The following is a 21,169-nucleotide window of genomic DNA, read 5'->3' on the forward strand; positions in this document are numbered from 1 at the left end:
TCCTTTTTCTTTTTTTTTTTATTTTAAGCATCGAAATGTAAGAAATATTCTTAAACCAGAAACATATTTACGCCATTCTTTTTTTTTAAAGCAATAAAACATTTATTTTTTAAAAAATTAATCATGCTTCGATGATTACATTAAGAGTTCCAAAGGTAGATACATTGAAGTAGCAGCATGTGAAATAACCATTTGGTAAGAATTGCATAAGAAAACAGATGACTCTTCTCATAGAATGTCCTTCTTGATATTAACACGTACATTTCTGTATAAAACACTAAGTAATACGACTGTTTTGGTGTACATAGTAAAGACTTAATAACACTGAAAAGATGAAATTTTTATGTCTTGTGGTATTAATCTTAGGAGTTCAAGGGGATGACAGTAAGTAAAACAGTTTATCATTATAATAATTGACGATTATTAATATATTAAATGACTCTTCTCTCTCCCCCCCCCCTCTCTCTCTCTCTCTCTCTCTCTCTCTCTCTCTCTCTCTCTCTCTCTCTCTCTCTCTCTCTTTCTTTCTCTTATGAATTCAATTTTAAATCTTACAGTTTACTTGGGAGACCTTCCGCTCTTGAATCCCGATCTGTTTGAAGGAGATATTATTGACTTCAACGATGCTCAGGTAATTTTGTTCTACCATTTAGCGTATATTTGATTACTAGTACAACCTTCTTCTCTAGTATTTTCACAAGAAAATACGCTGCTCTATTTACAAATCACCTTAACTTCGACTCCATGTATACAAGTTACCTCCTATATAAGAAATTGTTTCGTGCACGAGTTGCAACCATTTGTCATTATCTTTCAGGACAGAAATGCAGTCCCGACGGACGATCGAACGTGGCCAGAAGGAAGAATTCCGTACCTTATAGAAAGCGATCTCGGTTAGTTTTGAGGGTTTTTTTTTTTTTCTGTATACTTTATTTTAAGTTAAATACGAGAGTAAATCAAAAAAGTAAATGTAGTTTGTTTTTCATTAAATCTAAATTAGCGAAATGTGCATTAAATATTTCGTATTCTTTTCCCACGCGGTCTGCTTGCTTTTCTAACATTTCCACATTCTTCGTTCATGAAATTTGCGATTGCTCCTGTTGGCAAATAGAATTCTTTTCGTTGACTTCAAGCGAAAAATTCTAATTTTTTCGGTTGACCAAAAAACGTAACAATCACTTAGGAATGAAAAGGTGATAGTTCATGTATTTTTCGAATGATTTTAATGATTGCATTGAATGAATGAAGTCGAATATGGATATGGTGTGAAAGGTCACCTTTTGACATCGATCGGTTATGTTCAAGATGAAAGCACGGGAGGGACAAATCCTATTTTGAGATTTTAGCTTCCACCCACTGGAATATTTTTGGATCATTTTGGAACGCGCACTTTTCATCATAATCCGAAAAGCATCATTCTTTTGTAAATCTTAAAAGGTTTCAACCTTTTGATCACCAAAAATTTGATAACAATTCGTTGCTCATTGGAGGAGTAATAGGAAAAAAGAAGCGATTCATCCCTCCAAGGTTTGAACACGCATTTCAATTACTTGAACATCCTCTATATGTGATGACCTTAAAAACTCGTTCTGATATAAACACAAAATTGCCTTTATTATTTTTTGTCTTTAATACTTATGTTAATTCATTCTATCGAATGAATTCCTTAAAATTTACCGTGACTTAACAGGTTGGTCTCACTCTCAGTGAAAGTTGAAGGATAGAAATGGCTGCTCATCTATCTTCAAAAAGTCACTTAGAGCTAAAAGACTTCGTTTACTCCCTTTTGAGAATGAAAGGTGTCAGAAAGTTGTTTTTCTTATCCTGGTTTTACTTGTAAATTTTTTATAATTTCAAAGTATCCTAACGTAATAAGAATGCGCTATTATACTGTACATAGTGACCTCTAGATAGCTTTTCTGTAACTATTAGGGCAGTTTTCATTTCAATTTCTACCTATGCTACTCTTTGGCACGTTTTCTCTTTCAGACGAGCAAAAACATCTGATTTTGAACGCAATGCAGGAATACGAAGACAACACGTGTATAAAGTTTGTACCATGGGATGAAGAAGAAGAAGATCACTTGGTCATTTTCAAAGGAAAAGGGTAAGATGGAATATAATTTCTTAACACAGTAGTGCTGACGATGTAAAAAATGTTTTTGGCATTTTAAATCCTGTAATGGTTGTTTGTTTTAAACAGAATTTCCGCATTATAAAGCTGTCTTTTGTCATCGTCATTTATATAAATAACTCGCGCAAGTAAACACGTGGGTGTGTTTGGTTTCAATCTTATGCATGCTTTAATTGGATTCTTATCATTTCAGGTGTTTCTCCACTGTAGGAAGAAAAGGCGGAGTTCAAGTTCTGTCTCTGGGAAGAGGGTGTTACAACCATCCTACAATAGTGCACGAATTGGGTCATGTAGTAGGCTTTGAACATGAGCATAATCGTTCGGACCGTGACGACTACGTTAAAATCAATTGGGTCAATGTCATGACGAGTGAGTTTTTCTTCGCATTTCAATAAGGTTGAAGAGGTGAAGGAGGACTGTTCGTTTTAAAATTTCTGATTTTATTCCTTTAAAATTCCTGAAGTTATAAATCTAGCGAAGAGTTCTACGAAGTTAGGTGGGTACTTTCTGTGCACGTGTTGAAGCTAAACGAGTTGTTGGTTTGCTTAAAATATATGCTGTAATTTCATATATTTCTTAAAATATATGTTGTTACAACTCGCCGAACAACGCTAAGCATCATGCAGCACCTTTTTTAATGTTCCTTTAGGTCACTAAGTGTCACTTCAAGGTAGTGACACTTAGTGATCTTAGTAATCTCTTAGTGACACTTAGTAATCCTCTACCCTGTAAATATATAATTAATTGCTGATACGAGGATATGATTACTATTATTATCAGCAGATCTCCATAAAACATCGTCCCTACCTAAATTACCTAATCTTTCCCTCTTTAATACACATTCTTCTCTTTATTAATATAGCAAATCTTCGCTTCTATCTTCTAGGCTCACCAATATTAAAATGTTTGTGTAGATTCGATCTTCTTCTACTAGTTTTACTGTGTTGAAAACTATCTTCCAAGCACATAAAAAAATGTTGAGACTCGTCAACTACATCAAATGTAGATTGGATTCTGCAAATCAGTTATAGTAACCAACGGATTCGCGTGGAAAGTTGGCTATAAAACGATATTAGCAATAAACAGAATCGTTATAATTCATTTTAGTGATCTTTCAAGAATATTTTAACACTCTAGAGATGGACACAGTATTCTAATTTGTAATTTGAATAAATCATTCGCTGTATACCTCTTAGGATTTAGAAAATCAGTATTTTCTCCATTCACTGACGGTTTTTTTTTTTGTTTTATTTTTCAGAAACTACGTGTAATAAAAGTTATAAATATCTGCATACTCTGGAGAATCTCTAAAAGTTTTTGAGGTTGAAGAGACACTGGCGTAGTAGGTAATCCGACTTCGCTTGCATTATTAGGAACTTCTGAAGAAAGGAAATTCTCTATGTGCAGTGACTGACAAAAGAAGTAACAGGCGCTTAATAAAAAAAAAAAAAATTAAAAAAAAGAAGAAGAAGAAGAAGAAGGGAAAAAAAAAAAAGAAAGAGGAATGTTTCTGAGAATGTCTCTATGCAACGCCTAATAGACCTGAAAATGTCTGAAATTGTTGCATCAGTTTGTCCGAAGCTTTTTATTTACAACTGTGAAATGCCTGAAGATCAATTAGGTCGTGAATGGGAAATAAGTATGCCAATCATTGATTAATAAAGGAGTTCAGGGGGGAAATAATAATTGTAGAGAAAGGGGGAATGCAGGTAGTAAATTTTGGGGTACATCATCTATATATCGAACACCTTAGCTTCCAGTCATGTCTCGCCACTTCTACCCGGTTTGGACTGCCTTTAATTTCTACGGACTCTATCAAGAAAAAAAGAGAAAAAAAAAGGGGAACTTCATTCCTCCATACTTAAATCATTAAGTTAATCCGACCTTGCAATTAAGTATTTCTTTTATTTGCTTCATTTAATGATGTGATTCTTACAGTTTTTGTATTATATTATATTATTTACAACAATTTGGTGTCTCTGAAGTCATCTTTAACTTACTTCTGCTTAACAGGCGCCACGAACCAGTTCGTTAAACTCATGCCTTCGCAAAATCGGCTGTTGACTACTTTTGACTACGACTCCGTGATGCTGTATGGCAACACCACCTTCTCCAAGGATTGGTACTCGAAGACGATGGAGGCTAGAGTTCCAGGAGTCAAATTGTTGGATGTGTACGACAAGCCAGGGATGAGCAAAAGTGACATTGAGCGCGTTAACAAACTGTACAAATGCAAATAATGTTGTTTGAGTGTGTGTAGCAGCTAATAAAGCCAGTAGCAGCACCGTAGTATCACTTTATTTCAATCATCTGTAGTTTATTTAAATTCTTCTCTTTATTCTTCTTAAAATTCTTCTCGTCTCAGATGAGATTCGAACCCAAGCCCTAACCAAAAGGCTCCTTTGATACCAACTAAGTTACGGAAGCTCCATGAGTATGTAAACATAAATACAATTTTGATATATAAAAAAAATTACAAAATAGAAGCAAGAAACGGTTTTAGTAATGTGTGCTTTCATAAGGTCATTAATAGTTCGATATTACGAAGAAAAATTCTGTGAATGCCAAGAAATTTTGCATATTAATACCTTACTAGCATCTCTGAAACAAGTGAGATGGTCCACCCTTAAAATATATCATTAATTTCTAAATGAAATAAAGACATTTTGATCCGCGCGGTAATTCTTGTGTTCCCCGACACACATAACGCGCGCGCGCACACACACGCGCACACACACACACACACACACACACACACTGACCAGTGTACATGAAATTAAACTTACTTCTTTACTAAAGGCAGAACATCCGTTAGAATTGAGTGCATAGTCATTATATAAAGAATATTGTCACTTTGATTTGTTTGTTGTTCAGTAAAACGGTCAGAGTAGGTAATGTTACATCTTCAAGAATGACAACTTGTCGTAGATCAGTGACAACATGTTTGTCATTGCTTCAAATGTTCGTCGCCCAAGGTCTGGTTTACTGCAGAATTATAAGTCATTTATCAGTGTAGAAATCATTATAATAATGATAACAGAGTGACTATTAAAATGAAAAAAAAAAAAAAATAACTCTGAAATTCTAGTTGTACAAAGATATCCTAAAAAAAAAAAAAGATTGTCATAGGGATTCTTTGTTGCTATAAACATCTTGAAATCAATAGAATGCCGTGTTTGCCCAAATGCTTGCTTAATACCAGAAATCGAAACTGCTGTGACGTGGAAAAGAATGTTGGCTAATACTTTGTATACCCGTGTTTTTATGGTAACCAAGAATAGTTCAACTGAGGATTCTGAGTAACCACGTGTTGCTCTGAGTTACAATAAATGTTTATTTTCCCTTTATGTTGAAAATTAATAGAGTGTACTCACTGACAAGTGAATTACTTTCGCCATAAGGTCACAACTGCTGCTTAACTTGTTCTAGTGTGTGTGTGCGCGTCACATATGCTTTTTTATTCTATTAAGTACATTGGAATTCTTGCATTAAACTTCACAAACAGAGATTCGTACCTCCTCAACCCCACTTTTCTATCTCAATGATAATTTTTCAATATAAGATGGCAAAGGTTTACTCTTATAAACGACTTGGATGGAAGTTTCGCATCGTTTTGCTAAAAATAAATAAATAAATAAATAAATAATAAAAATAAAAAAGATTAATTATAGCGAATAAAGAAAAAAAAAGTAAAAAAGTTCAGATCTGATGATAATGAATAATGTAATGCAATCATTTCAGATTATTTGTACATAGTTTCTTTCTTTTTTTTTTAATCCCTTCTTTTACTTAAAATAAGACATATACTAACAGAGAGAACGAATAGGCGAAGTAAGTTACTTAAATTATTTTTAGGCGCATTAACCATGCTACCGGCCAGGACTTCCACATTTCCACGGATGCGAAGTGCATATTAAAATTGTAATACCATTGATATTACATTGAAATTTGTGATGGATACGAAGCTTTTGAGGGTGCGTATTTGATCTTTAATGGCCAGTAAGGTGGTTTGCTTACCATAATTAGTTCTATTTACGATGCCATCAAAATTTTTCTTATTTCTCTTTCTCTCTCTCTCAACAATGATGATATTTACACCCCCACGCGTTCTGTAATAATATATGAGTTTGATAAAGAAACATGTATAGCAGAATAACAGTTGTTAGTTTGAAACAAAATGGCTACCAAAGCAGAGTGAGCGGGAACATTGTAATAATGGAAAACTCAAATTGTACACCATCTGTCGACCCTTTACGTATCATAACTTCCTGTAGACTCCACCGGACATCTGTATAAAAAAAAAAAAAGCTTGTTTGGAAACCAATCCAGTGTCTGCGTTCTTCTCGTTGCTTACAGCTTTTCGTGCATAAAATTTACTTAAAACTTAAAAAAAAAAAAAATGAACAAAGTAAAGAATGGATTATGCAAGTCTGCTGTACTTACACTTATGGAAGAGTTTTGTACTAACCACAGCAGCGTCACCTGGTAATCAGTCATGGAAATTTTTTGCTCGCATCTTGTATTGTGTCTATGTGAAATTATTCGTGTGTACAAAATAAAAGAATAAAAGGATAAAATAACATCTTTTAAATTAACATTGTAATCAAGAGGTTTCTTGTGAATAATGATCGCTAACGCCATATTGTTGACACTCGTGGATTTCTTTTGGTCCTCGTCAAAATAAAAATTTCGAAAAATGTTTATATTAATGTCACAAGCACATAACGCAATGAAATCTTTTTATTTCTTTATTCTCACTCTTTTGGCTTGCATTTATACAGTTTATTAACCCTATCCACATCACTTTCACTGAGCCCAGGTTTTTCCATTACATCGACTATCTTCCTTCCCTGTTCTTTGGCTTCCATGGTCTTCGAAAACCAATCATTAGAAAAAGTCAGGTTTCCATACAACATTACGGAATCGTAGTCGAATTTGTTGAGCAACCTGTTTTCTTGAGGCATCAGTTTCGTAAACTGATTGAGGGCACCTAAACGAAGTAAAAAAATGTAGGAATTACTTGAGGGATGTAAAAACACGAAACACATTATTAATATCTCGCGCACTGTTTTAATTGTGTTATCAATACGTTGACCATTTCACTTACTTTTCCTGATATTATCCCAGTAAATAATTAAATATTCATCTCGATCTGATCTGTTGTGTTCATGATGGAATCCTATAGCGTGACCCAGTTCGTGTAGAACCGTGGCATGATAGTAACACCCATTCCCTAGGGTCAGGGCCTGCACGTTGCCATGTCTGCCAATAAACGATGCACAGCTAAAAGAAGACAAACTTCTTAATCATATAATTAAATGAAGGGAGTAACTAAAAATCTACATATAAAGTTCAATAAGAGCAAAACTAGACGACCAACACCAGATTTGTTTCATAAAAACTTAACTATTTTCCTAAAATCATCACCTATTGCCGCTAGAGGTCATTAGTATCGGCCAAAAAAAAAAGAAATCCTCTCTATTTTTAAAAGAGTTAGTACGACTACCTTCTGGGACCAGCTAACTCAGTGCTGAGCATAAAATGTCCCAAAAGATTCTTCAAATCCAATAAGAATTGGTGCCTTTGATGGTGCCATTTTAAATGTCTACAGTAGTATTTACTTTATAAATGTTTCATGGAATGATATTCGGATTTATGGACTAAAAAGTAAAAAAGTTACATAATAATTTTATATTACACTCTCCAAAATAAATAAATATTATTTTCGAACAATTAAACAACGAAATCATTATCTGAGTTTTTGTCATTTGGATTAGCAATATTTGCATGCCACTAGTTGAAGAACTATCTCTTCGTCATTTTATATTGATTATATTTTGCATTTTATTCGTATCTTACCCTCTTCCTTTATATAACAGCACATAATCAGTTTCTCCATTGTGTGGAACAAATTGGATACATGTTTTGTCTTCATATTCCTTCATCGCTCCAAGAATCAACTCTCTGTGTTCCTCTGTAAGTAAATAGGACAGATAAAAATTATAAGAAAGGCGAATACAATATTGTAATTTATTTCTCACTTTATAAATTTCGCATGGTTTTATAATTGACTATAAGGAAAAATCTCCCTTTTTTTTTATGTACTTTTATCCTTTCTTACCTAAGGGAGATTCCATTTCATAGGGAATGATTCCATTGGGCCAAATGAGATCGTCAGTCGCAACAGCACTTCTCTCCTACGAAAAAAAAAAAAAAAAAAAATCGAGAATATGTATCACATATTAACTGGGAAATGCAAACAGTCATTTCAAAAGAAAAAAGAAAAAAAATTCACGAGGCATACAACTTACGTGGTATTGAGAAACTCCTAAAATGTCACCTTCAAAAAGATCTGGATCTTGCATGGGAAGATCCCCGAGATGTACTAAAAAAAAAAATGAATAAAGATAAAAGTACAATTTAAAAAAATAATGGAAATAAATTTATCTTTGTTTTCTATATATATATATATATATTCCCAAGTTGAGATCTTCCCAAGGACAAAAATCAGTGAAAGTCTAGTAGGATGAGCTTTCCACACTCGCTCAGAACAGATGGCATAAGTCGTATATATTTGTACTTATTCGGGCTCGCTTGCAAACTGATCCTTGAGTTTGCTAAAATAGAAGCTCTTCTGGAAGCTGTAGCTCTCTCCTGACTGTTGCAGTCATCAGCTGCACAGTCAGGAGTTGTGTTTCTAGAATGTAGTCCTTGATGAGACGATTGCCTTGGTTAAGACACGTTAGTGTTTTCTATTTTTATTCGAAAAGCATGGGAATGCTTTGCAAGCTCTTTTTAATGTTAGCAATATTTATTTGCTCACTCTTTAACGGCAATAATTCCGAGCTATCTAAAATTCGGCCACAAAATGCATCTTCGTACGCGTCATGAATAATAAATTCCCATTCAATATCTCGACTGTGGTTTATTCAACGTACGCTTGCGCATAAAATTAAAAATATAAAAAGAAACACTTATCAGAACATCAGGGAAGGACGACTGGATGTCAAACAATTTTTAATTTTAGATCACGATAATATTCTTGGAAGCTGTGACGTGCAATGTTTGGAAATTTCCATAATAGTGACAGAAAGCGCTGACGCCTTAGTTTTAAGGAAGTGTGGAATAGCAAAGCGGAATTAACGAACGCAAAGTACGGTCGTAAGTGTGATTTCTTAGTGCAAATATTAGCTGGCCTAATAATGTATCATTTTATCGTTCAGGGAATGAGTTTTAATGCTAAATAACGCTTTTAAAAATGGGTCTTAAAAGGGATCAAGTTGAATGACAAACGAATTCGTAAGAAATTGTTCCAAAGAAATCTATAGACATTTTCTTACAGGAAAAAACTCAACTAATCCTTTAATTTAAGAATACAGTGATATGAATTAAAAAATATTTAATTAGCTAATGGGATTTAGTATAATATGAACTCACTATTAATTGCAGCAGCATAAGCAATGCAAACACAAAACAGCGCCAAGGTCTTCATCTTGAAATGACTGGAATTCCTTTAACACCGAAATAATTCAGTTTCGGAATTTTATATCCTATGAAGAGTTTCTTATCACCTGTGGAAAAATACACCACCTGTCTCCTTCTCACCAGAAAAAGACAGCAGTGTGTAAGCCTATGACGTGTAAGCAGCAGATTAAGCCCCGATTATTTTTTCTTTTTTTAACTTAATAAAAAAAAATTAATTAAAAGTATTATTCAAGTGGTTATTTATTTATCTTTCATGCACACTTTTGCCGTATAGTTTGTGATTTTAGAATGCAAGGAACATTTCCTAAGTCTTTTTAAATCGAGGCTAAGTTAACCGGTCTCGGGCAAAGGGGTAATTTTTTATTCCTTGTAAATCTTTGTGTTATGATATGCCTGAAAATATACTTTTAGATACGAAAAGAAAAAAAATTGTGATTTTTGATTTATTATTTTATTATGATTTTATTTATCATTTTATGATTATGGTTTCTGGTTTTGATTTGTAATTATGATTTCAAAATGTCAGCAACTATGCTTTGATTTAAATCTTGATTTATGATTTTTTTATTATAATTTTGATTTTATGATTAAAAGAATTAGCGTGTTTATACAAGAGTTTATTTTTATTTTACGAAATTTTTTGATTATTCCTGTAATAATTGCAGTTACAACTAACTTTTTCATATTTCCAAAATCCAAACAGAATCTATTCCTTTAAATGTGTTTTAATATTGCGAAATTATTTCATTTCTGCACTTAAATTAGGTACGCACTACAAATAGAATAAGAAAACAATCTGCAAGAAATTAAAAAAAAAAAAAAAAAAAAAGGAACCCTTATTTCGATCTACCTATTACTACATCTTGTAAAACATAGGATGTATATATTTTTTAAATATCTGCTAAATACAATTATTTTAATAAGAATTCACTTATACTTATTATTAAAGAATTCTTTCCAGTTTTTACGCAAGCATATCTTAATACACCTTTTCTTTTTTTATATATGAAAATTATTAATAATACTAAAGCAGTAACCAACGAGCGCATTTTGTAATGCAATTTAAATATAATGCAATTTAAATCTCAAATCTCAAAAATGCAACGTGTATTCAAGGGACAAAATGTATGTAGCGGATTACCTAACAAACTAAGACAGCCTACAAAAATGTTTCAAACGTTACAATTTCGGGGAAAAAATGCTGAATCTTCGAAGGACACTCTCGTTATATAAAAATAGTTACTTTGACAGTAATGCTGATCACTTCCTTGCACTCGAAGGGTGTGGTACATTGTGTGATCTTGAACGTATTAACTTGACAAGTAAGAACAATTGGTGAGACTGAAAACAAAATTTATAGATTAATATGAAGTTAGAGGTAAACTACTCTTAGTAATCTGCTTGAAATTTTCCAAGTGTTTGTTTTAAAAAAAATTCAGTACACACACAGAAATTGTAAACACAAATCCCCTACTATTACACAAACAAGCATTGTGTGAGTGAGGAATTCTAACATCAGGTGGCGTAAAACTCAGCAGAATATACAGTACGGTGCCTATGGATTTACTGTAAGAATGCACGTAGATATTATTATACTGGATTGTGTAATAAATTGTGTTTGCGATTTTTAATATCTAAATAATTAAAAGGGACTGTTCCAATCTGCTATGCCACGTGTCTAGATATCTAACTGTGCATTTTCCAGATCTTGTTATCTCAGGTACGTCAATAGAAATATAATTTCTTAGATTTGTATCAAAGTCTTATGCTTCAAGTTTTAGACTCAACAAATGGCTGAAATATGCATGATAGAAGCATTTATTCGTTAACTGTGAAGGTTTTCTTATGTAATAAGATTAAATTTTATTTTTAATCATAATTCATGTTAATATATAGTTGATTAATTTAACGTTCGATAAAAAGTACATTCTAGGCAACAACACCATAATTAGAATTACATGTCACAACTATATTAAAAGGTACACTTTTTTTGGATTACTTAATACATGAAATATTTAAGTTAGCAATTTCTTTTGAACGATGTTCAGCGGATCGGCATACGTATGCATATATTGGACAAGCATCTCGAGAGTTTTTAAAATAGTGGTTGTAAATAAAATATGATACTTCATAATTAAAACACGAGTGCTTCTAGATTTTTGATGGACCGATGATTTACGAGACATAATTGTGTACTATGTATTTGTTGGCTAATTTTGAAGATATATTTCTCTTACCACACTATTCCCACGTCTTTTCCCATCTTAAGTGTTCATAAATCATTACCAATTGTATAGCACTTTTTTTTTTCTTTTTGAAGCTATAATAAGTGTTTCGCTATCACTCCAGAATACGCCACCGCCCACTAAAAGCATATAAGTTGTATGAGAGTGCCTGTATTTGTACGTGATGCGTGAAAGCCCCAGACTGTAATAATATGCACTTACAGGCGATTACAAGTTAACTTCGTTCTTCAATTGCAGGATGAGAAGGAAAAATCCTTGATTTTTACTTGAATACCTGCGGTTAAGTTCTGTAATTTTCGTAATACCAATTTTCGAACCGGATCAAATGAATAATACTCAAACAGGAAAATCCAGGCGTTTTTGTACGCCCTAATGACACCATTATGTAAGACATAATTCTGAAGGAAGAACAGAGGGGAGAGGAATCGGTGTGTAGTTCTGGATATGACGTGTAGATGGCGCCACGGAGTTAATCGTTGATTTTAATTTTTATGTAAATACTCTCCAAGGGGGAGAAGGAAGCAGATGATGATGCCTAATAGGCTTTTTTTTGTTGTTGTTTTCATTTTTTGAATAATATGTTTTTGTTAAAGTGTATTCAAAATGAATTTGAATTAAACTTATCTTCATTTCAACGAACTTATAAGAACTATTTTTATCAATTAAGTTGCAAAATGCACAAAACTATACGAAGCACTGGTTAGACAAACATAACCTCCCCCCATTCCACGGAGTGAGAGGATTACTGCACCGCTTTCATCTTCTATAATTTGACGTAGCTGGGCAACTTTGGGTGACGTGCTAGTGAGGATTAAGCAAACAGATAGGAAGCTTACAGATAATCCGATGCGCCACTACGCAAGGGGAAAACAGAGCAGATTTGCTTTCTTTCCCCCTGGACAAAGTAAAAGGTTGGGGATCAAGGGAAAGATTGAATTTGCCTCCAGTGTTGTATTATAGATGTGTGTTTACAAAAAGCTTTCTTACTGGCTGTGTTTCGGGAAGATTAAAATCCAATAAAACGAGAGATGTGAAGCGATTTTACTGGAACTTAAATCTGGGACTGGAAAAGTGTCTCTGCATGCTTTGCAGAACAGCGGATTCTTAAAAGGTCGGAAGGGTTTTCAGAGACCCACAAACATTCAAACACGTTAATTGTATCGAAAAATTTCTCTGATCATTTGGTATAAAAATAACCCCGCAAATGAAGATAGATAAACTACTATTTGCATATGATCAAATAGTATTAGCTACATCAGAAGATGATTTACAAAGATCATTAAATGGTATCTCAAAACAATATAATAATGACAATATCTAAAGAAAAAATAAATAATGGCATTCAAAGGAGAAAACCCAATAAGAAGTAAAATAGTGATAGATGATAAAATATTAGAATAAGTAAATACTTTCAGATACTTGGGATGTGATCTATCATAAGGAGAAAAAGACATAGACACTAAAATATCAAACTTTGTCCAAGTAAATGGCATAATAAATAATATATTTAAGCCATCCCTGGTACAAAAACAAACTAGATTCAGACTATATAATGTCTTGTTAAAACCAACTCTACTATACGGAAGCGAAACATGGACCATGAAAAGGAAAGATGAAAAACGAATTCAAACAGCAGAAATGAAGTTCCTTAGAAAAACAGCTGGATATACCAAGTGGGACCACAAAACAAATGAAAAAATCTTACAATCCCTGAAAATAAAACCAATTAATTACTACATAAGACAGTATAAACAAAAATGGCTAGAACATTTAAATCGAATGGACAACAGCAGACTACCAAAAATATTATACAGATACAAAATAAGCGGGAAAAGAAGAATCGGAAGACATGAGACCGGAACAGGCCACTTGGCCTAAAATCCATGTTACGAAGAAGAAGAATTTCTCTAATCTTTTGATTGTCCAATTATTTTGATACTTGAGTGTTTGCAATTTACAATAAAAATGAAAGCTCACGGAAAAGAAATGAAACGTATATCCGCGATTTGGATCCTCTCAAAATCAGTTTAAAATATCTTCGTTCATTTATTGTGGGAACACATCATATACCGTACCACCTGGTATACGCAAGCAGAATCTTTTGTCATGAGAACACGAAACCCAATGGTGCTTTTTCAGTTAGAGTAAAAATTGGACTGAATTAATATAAGTTGAAAGCAAGTAGCTTTAAAGGGATCTGAAATACAGTTGTGGAATAATGCTTGCTATAATTTCTTTATTGGGGATATTGGAATAACAGAGTGAATAGTGTGTAGTAACTTGCCATGATTCCAAGATACAAAGCGATTACCTCCTGCAGTTTCAAACCAAACATTTTGAATTTTAAACTTCTCTCTGCTTTTTAATTTCTTTTTATTCTGTTGAACAGAACAGTGCTAAATTGCTGACCAGTTTTTCTTCCAACTTTATGATTATTTGCACTTTCTGGGCGAAGAGGTATCGTTGCATGTAGGTCAAGCACATGCAGTAGATGCTCGAGGCAGTCAACGATCCTACAGAATAAAACTGCTAACGTTGTAGGTCACATATTTCATCGAAAACTGATTAATCCATATTTTGTTTTCTTCAGAATTTTGCAAGAGGGAGTTGCTGTCAAATCTTCCGTAATTTCGAGGGAGTTCACTTTTTTCGCAGAGTCGTTTCCATGACAACTTACCAAATTAATTGACACCACTTTTAAGAAAAACGTCTTGATTCTTCCTCCTCCCCCCTCCCCCTAGTTCAGTTCGTTTTTCACCTTAAAAATACGACACGTGATTGGCGATGGTTTCTGCCGATATGAGGACAGTGGCCACACTAACGTCTTTTTCACTCATTGCACCGGGTTGGCTGGCGTTTGAAGAGTGACCTTGTTTTCGAAGTGGCCGTCAAAACAATCTGACCCTCTCTTACGGCTTTGATAGAATAATGGTGACGGTGGGTGGGTCTGGGAGGCCATTTGTAGCCTTTAGTTGGTGATCAAAGAGAGGGGACCGAGGTCATCCGTCATGTTGAAAACTTAGCAGTTCCTGCTGCTAAGGAAAGTTTTACGCACGAGGCTCTAAATGTACTCCTCAGCACTCTTTTCCGTGTGCGGATTGGAAGCAGCAAAATGTTTCCATTTTGTCTGCTTACTCGCACTAGAAACCAGTGGTAAGTTTGTGCTTGTACTCTGCAAAAAAGCTTCGAAAGGAAAAAAACAAAAGTCGCTAACAATTCTTGAATAGTTCTCGAAAAACTGAAAGAATAACTGTAGGCAAAATTATTTAAAACAGAAGTGTCAATACATATACCAAAAAAAAAAAAAAAGAAAGAAAGAAAGAAAAGAGTTTTAGATTCAGTTAAGGGGATAATAAATCCCTCATTATTTTATTTTAAAGCCGGATACGAAACTTGGAGATCGAAATCTAAGCGTTTCATGCCGAAGAACTATCGGCGAGTCCAAGTGTACTAGGGCAACTCGTTGCAAAGGTGGAGCAAGATCCGTCACTATCCTTAATATTTTAGAGGAGTTTTAGATCAATTGGTTTTGATAAACCATTTTTGTAATTGGTCTTTCTCTACAAGAATCCGAAATATTAGTTCGCGAAACGTACAATCGCATTTATTTCTATTTCTAGATTTAATCCAATTTCGATATTTTTCAATCCATACAAAAATTTAAGTGCTTCGATATCTCCTGGGAATGATTCTGCTTTAAAAAAAAAAACACTGCAAATAAAAATAGATTGTGATGAATCCTAATAATTCTCGGTACCAAATTTCATCAAAATCAGTCATGCCAGAGTTGTCGTTGGCATGGACAAAACGAAAATTCGCTTTAACTGGAAGGTATGACAGTAACTCTAGTAATAATCATCTTAAAGCAAGCAGCAAATTCGTCTGTCACAAATTATTCGATGCCAAACTAACTACTGTACTTATTCTGAACATAAATCTGATAATAACAGTGAAAAAGATTTAAAGTGGAAAGAGAAAATGAGAGATGGATGGAGTAACTGTACACACACTGTAGAGAGGTACCTGCATCTGGGGGATATACAACTAATACAATCATTTAATACACAATTTTTATAGTTTCATATGTTTCCATGGCAACATCAAATTCTGCTTGCGTTGTAGAAGAGTTATCGTATGGTATATTTACAAAAACAATGCTCAGTGACTATATGCGCGCTGTTACTTAGGCTACAAATATTCGTTCGAAATCAATGACAAGAATGCACGAAATATATTTCAGGGCGCTGAGAGATTAATAATTTCTCGATGTGTGATCTCTCACATTTATTTTTGAAAGAAAATTGATAGTCATATGCTAAATCGGCAATCAGTGGTTGCCAAACTATGAAATGATACCCTGTTCTTGAGTGGCAAGAGATCCGGTGGAGGGAGGAAAGAGATGCAAGAGTAAAATGAAGAAATAATTATACCAAATGGAGTACATTGCACGTGGTGAGAATAAAGAAACATCAGACGCATGGGACTAACAACAAAACTCGAGAAAGTCATGCCCAAAAGCATACGAGTTGAAGCAGACTTCGATTTTTTCCTGAGGGAAGCATTTCACCATCACGATTAACACATTTATCTGAAAAAAGATCCGCATTACAGATAAAGCGTTTGTTACCTTCCTCTCCGAGGAGGTTTATAAATTTTCTTGAGGCGAGTCGAGTCTTCATTGATCACATGACTAACACTGCACTAAATTTACCACATCAAAAGTTCGCGCAAATTTCACACTGAGCTTAAGTTTGTGCAGTGATAGTAAGACCCCCCCCTTCTTGAGATCGGGGGGGGGGGAATAATTTTCTTTAAGGAAGAATGGAATGACCAAGGTAGATTTAATTTCGTATTGCAAGACGGAGGTAACTCGTCTTACAGATGATACGCGACCTTCCTTATCATGATGGTTTTATAATGAGCCTGCCTCAATAGATTGGACATGTGATGAAAATTTCCAAATATGCCTACGGTCGTGGTTCGCCTTGGGAGGAAATGATCGCTACTCAGAGAATAAGGTTTCGGATTTCTTCCCTCTCTCCCTTTTAGCCTTGATGTTCTATAGAAAGCGATCGTTCGGTTAGTCATAGATCTTCGAAGCTGACAGCTGTAGCGCCATTGAGATCATCCTTAGTGGCCCCTGAAGGAAAAGAAACCATATCAGTCCTTTGCTGTAATAGCACCTCTTGTGGATGGACACACCCCACAATTTCTTATAAAGAAAATTTCTTTGTCAGGCATCTTATGCGAACAGAAAATTGCCAAGTGCCAATAAGCATCTATTCGATTGATCGTAATGAAAGTTTGGCTAATAAGCGCCCTCTAGGGACAGTTCTGAACGTGCTCTCAACAAGAGGTCATTGTTTAAATATAGAAGCAGCATTACAATAGCGTAAATGCCCAAAAATTTGCTTCATAAGATACTTTGTTCACTGTTCATGCTCATGTTTTGTCCCGTTAGGGGGTTATGCAAAAACTATGGGCTTTATGGCTATCCTAAACAGTGGGATACTGTACTGCAATGCCTTGTGGTTCACCTCATATACGAAAAGATATCCTTTAACTCTATGGAGCCAGGTCGAGAGGTCAACACCTAAAAAGACGAAAAGGGACACCTACCAAGCGTTAGTGTTGAAACGATGCGCCGCTTTAATACCGCAAGGATGCTGCTAGGAAACTCCCCCACTGTGTACTGTAGGGGGCGCTAGAGTTATGTGTCTAGACTGCTTTTCGTCTACGCGGTAATTAGGTGACTTGGGGGTCGTGATAGACGCACAGCTGGCGGCTCCATCTATTCGCTGTTGGAAAGGCATGAATGTACAGTGCTGCCACCTGTACTTAAAATGGACAACATTTCTTGATTTCATCTTTCCGTGTAAGGTCTTGCTGTTTGCACATTGTATTATGCGCCACCTATCGGAAATTAATAAAACTATTAAAGTTGCGCTATTGGTAATATTATCAGTGGCGTAATAAACAGTTAAACATCCATTACCCCAAACTATCGATCCTTATTTCGTCTTTTTGTTGCTCTTATTTGAATGACTGTATAAACTGGTTTCAATTTCGTTTATCTTTAATTCAATCGCGACTTTAGCATTTCCTTTATGAAAATTATTTTAAGTTATCATTCTTCCTTTGTATTATCGCTTTAACAAGAGAATGAATACAGAATCCCTGAAATTCTGTATTTAAAAAAAAAGTTTTTAACACGAAATTTATACATATATCAATAGATGGCGCTTAGGTGCAATCGCTTTTGAAATAATGCGTTAGAAAATATTCAAACGGGACACATTCATCCCTCCTGTTTTCACCACCCCTTGATTCTCTTCCACCATTATAAAATCACATTAGGTAGTAATCAATAAAAAGCCTAGTAATCTATCAAGGCACCAGGAACATTTCTACGATCCCCCGCTGGCTATAGGCAGCGTTTGCATGGTGAGTCACCCTTCTGGTTCTATTGATCAGCGATATTGAGGGAGGTGCCAAGAGAAACAAGCAGACGCGGACCTGGATTTCATTACGGACATGACATGCGTGACAGCTAGGCCTAGCTGCACATAATCTACGCATGAGTCAGGCGCTCTTGTGCTCCTAATACAACGTCCTGTGTAAGGTGCATTAGAATTACAATAGGGGGACATCTCGGGGATCTCATGGTTGATATTCTGTCTGTCAGTTAAGCTGATCTCAACAATGTCGCTTCTGTCACTCGAAACTTGAAGAGCTATGGTTTTAGTTAGGAGTGGTTGGTTACGAAATGAAGTTAAAAATAAAAGAAAAAAAATGTTTGCTGTTAAAGTAAATAAAAATGAATAAAAAATAAACATTGTTTCCCTCTCCGGTGTAATATTTGCCAAAAAAAAACGAAGCTACTTAGGAACAGGAATGCCAATGAGCGCATGCGCACATTCGAACCCGTAAGGGAAGGATGTGATTCAAGGTATGCCATGTATGCGGATGGTACTGCATTCTTTAAAGATGAGTGAAGAAAATTAGACGATGAACAACTAATAAAACAACGCTAACGAATCTTAAAAGATTTCCATGGCCTTGAAAAGAAAAACGAATCAATGAAGTGAGTTCAATGAGTTCTTTGGGCAACACGTGCTTCTCTTTCTAAGTGCGGTTATTGGTCTGCGCGCCATCCTCCCGTTACCATGGCTACCTACCACCTAAGTAGTGTTCATTACCTTCATAGTAGCAGACACGAGCTGAGAGACGTTACCGTGCTTTCGCTTCCACTAGCAGAACCGCTTCTAGGCACGTCTGCGGTGCTCAGACGATGTGGGTCGTATCCTGAATGATACTTGTTCTTATCCCCGGCGAACAGCTGCAGGTTTCGGATTACGTGGGGTTTTAGTAGGGGTGTTCCTGGCGTGCGGGTCGTGGGAAACGGAAGAAGGTCCAATCCCCCTTCGCTTCCCCCCCCCTCCTCACTCTGTGTCTCTTTAGTACTGCGTATACGTTTAGTGTAGTTCAATCAATGCAGATTACATCCAGGAGGTGACGCCATCGTAGACCGGCGCTTCCGAAAATTTAAAACTTTAGATTTTGAATTAATTTACACTAACAGGTACTTTCCCCCCACCACCTGGTCCTTCTTGACTCCTGTTTTATTTTGGTAATTAGGAGCAGTTCGATTCCTGCCCTACATATATTTGATGGGTGCTTTTTGTAGTTCTTGATGGGAGAAATCGACTTGATTTCATTCGTTGCAAACATGACGGAAACCAAATGGCTCCTTGCAGGAGAGAAAAATCAATACGTTGTGTCTTAAATAAGCACTTGAAGACAGCAAAGGTGTTTGTCACATTGAATAGCAGCGCCTCCTACAACAATGATAAGATTAGAATGATGATTATATTAACTAGAATTGAAACACAGAGCATTTTCAAATCAGTATATTTAGTACAGCTGACAAAAATAAAGTTTTATCTTATTATTTGGAAGCAACAAAGTAAAATTTTGGCTAATACGAACTTTTAAATATCCATGTATACAGTAACATTCATATTTTGATGTTAACGTCAAAACGTTTTACCTAAATAATGTAATATGATGAAAACCACCAAAATTGTTTATCCAAAGCATCAAATGCACACTCTGCTTTAAAAAGAGTTCATCGAGTCCAGGAACTAAGGTATGAATCCGAAACTATGCGTCTCGCATATCTCGCTAAGTGGGAACATTATGATAAGTGTTTATTTTTCTGGCATTACGTTTTAACCAAAACACAACCTGCGTAGCATTAGTTGACTACTCTATTTCTTTGTATTCTTCGGGAATTACCTGAGCATCTCGCAGTCAGTAGTTTTTGTCTTATATATTTATTATTATAAAATATATAAAAAAATATATTTTGGACTTTTTTCTTAAAATGAACAGAAATAGCAAAAATTATTATAAAATATTATTTTTAATAGAAATATATATTACAATGGTAAATACACGAGTTGATAAACTATCCGACAACTACTTTTATGAAAATATAAGAGAAATACGCTGTCGACATTGGCATCTTAAAAAAAAAAAAAAAAAAAACTGGGAATATTTATAAAGATGTTTCCCTTTCAGATAAGTTCTAGTGCAGTCGCCTCTGTAATCAAAGTATTTGCATGATGGTTTGTGTGTGTTCTACCTTTTTATTCCTGAGGGTCTCTCGGAACTGATTGCATATTAATACGCTCCACTGAGCCAAGTTCTTCGTAATTTTCTCGTTATTAGCCAATCTAGATCTCTACCATCCCCTCTTCTGTATTTTTGTAGCGCTCACATGAGTGCATGCATGCGGTCTTGTACACATTCCAAAACCTCTTTCACAGTTGAAAGATTCCCATCCTTCACCTCGTCCAAAAGGAAAATTGCGAGTTCTCAAGAACCTTTTCATTACTAGATTGTATTCCCTCAATACACGAACCCATCTGAACATCGCTTACAAAAATATGAAACTTAAGTTGCGTTTATCCCCCACCCCTCCCAACACCACAGAGGCGATATTTAGAATGGTAATTCCAATCTTCGAGACAGTCGAAGAAATGTGTAAACTTCTATGGGATGTTGATCGTGTCGTTCTTTAGTAACTTGAATGCTACTGTATATACACGAATATCAAATATATAACTGCTGTTTAGGTATAAGTATTTACTTAGTAATGTTAATAATTCTATATAACTATTTATTTCCAATGAGAAAAATAATTTGAAAATTATATATTTTAAAAATCTTAATAAAAAGAAACATTTTTCAAAACACACCTTATAATTTTAGTGATAGTAAAGTATAACCTTGATTACTA

At 34.8% G+C, this 21,169-nt stretch overlaps 2 protein-coding genes across 5 annotated transcripts in view; one reads left to right on the forward strand and one right to left on the reverse strand.

Moving 5' to 3' along the window:
- The first annotated feature begins 248 nt into the window (after positions 1–248).
- LOC150101101 (astacin-like metalloprotease toxin 5) lies at positions 249–4,434 on the forward strand. Its single transcript, XM_090401837.1, has 6 exons — positions 249–384; positions 558–631; positions 818–893; positions 1,990–2,107; positions 2,328–2,503; positions 4,148–4,434. Exons 1-6 carry the CDS (start codon positions 333–335, stop codon positions 4,372–4,374), a joined length of 723 nt encoding a protein of 240 aa, XP_090257963.1. The 5' UTR covers positions 249–332; the 3' UTR covers positions 4,375–4,434.
- A 2,422-nt stretch (positions 4,435–6,856) lies between these two features.
- LOC150101102 (astacin-like metalloprotease toxin 1) overlaps positions 6,857–21,169 on the reverse strand; it is a 210,030-nt gene continuing 195,717 nt past the window's right edge. For 3 of the 4 annotated variants that reach the window (XM_090401789.1, XM_090401791.1, XM_090401790.1), the window contains 5 exons: positions 8,446–8,519; positions 8,256–8,331; positions 7,994–8,108; positions 7,242–7,417; positions 6,857–7,124 (listed from right to left, as the gene is read on the reverse strand). In XM_090401789.1, the coding sequence (XP_090257915.1) occupies positions 6,889–7,124; positions 7,242–7,417; positions 7,994–8,108; positions 8,256–8,331; positions 8,446–8,519 (677 nt within the window). In that variant the 3' untranslated portion in view covers positions 6,857–6,888. Of the gene's footprint in view, positions 7,125–7,241; positions 7,418–7,993; positions 8,109–8,255; positions 8,332–8,445; positions 8,520–9,571; positions 9,654–21,169 lie in introns of those variants that run through there. The other variant, XM_090401788.1, reaches the window with a different exon arrangement.

This window comes from Typopeltis vanoorti, chromosome 12 (genome assembly GCF_054136105.1).
Source record: "Typopeltis vanoorti isolate ZY-2024b chromosome 12, IOZ_Tvanoo_1.0, whole genome shotgun sequence".
Classification (NCBI taxonomy): domain Eukaryota; kingdom Metazoa; phylum Arthropoda; class Arachnida; order Uropygi; family Thelyphonidae; genus Typopeltis; species Typopeltis vanoorti.

Coding starts and splice junctions, on each gene's coding strand:
- LOC150101101 (XM_090401837.1), top strand. CDS start 333: ATGAAATTTTTATGTCTTGTGGTATTAATCTTAGGAGTTCAAGGGGAT. Junction 385..557: donor AGGAGTTCAAGGGGATGACA/GTAAGTAAAACA, acceptor TAAATCTTACAG/TTTACTTGGGAGACCTTCCG. Junction 632..817: donor TTGACTTCAACGATGCTCAG/GTAATTTTGTTC, acceptor ATTATCTTTCAG/GACAGAAATGCAGTCCCGAC.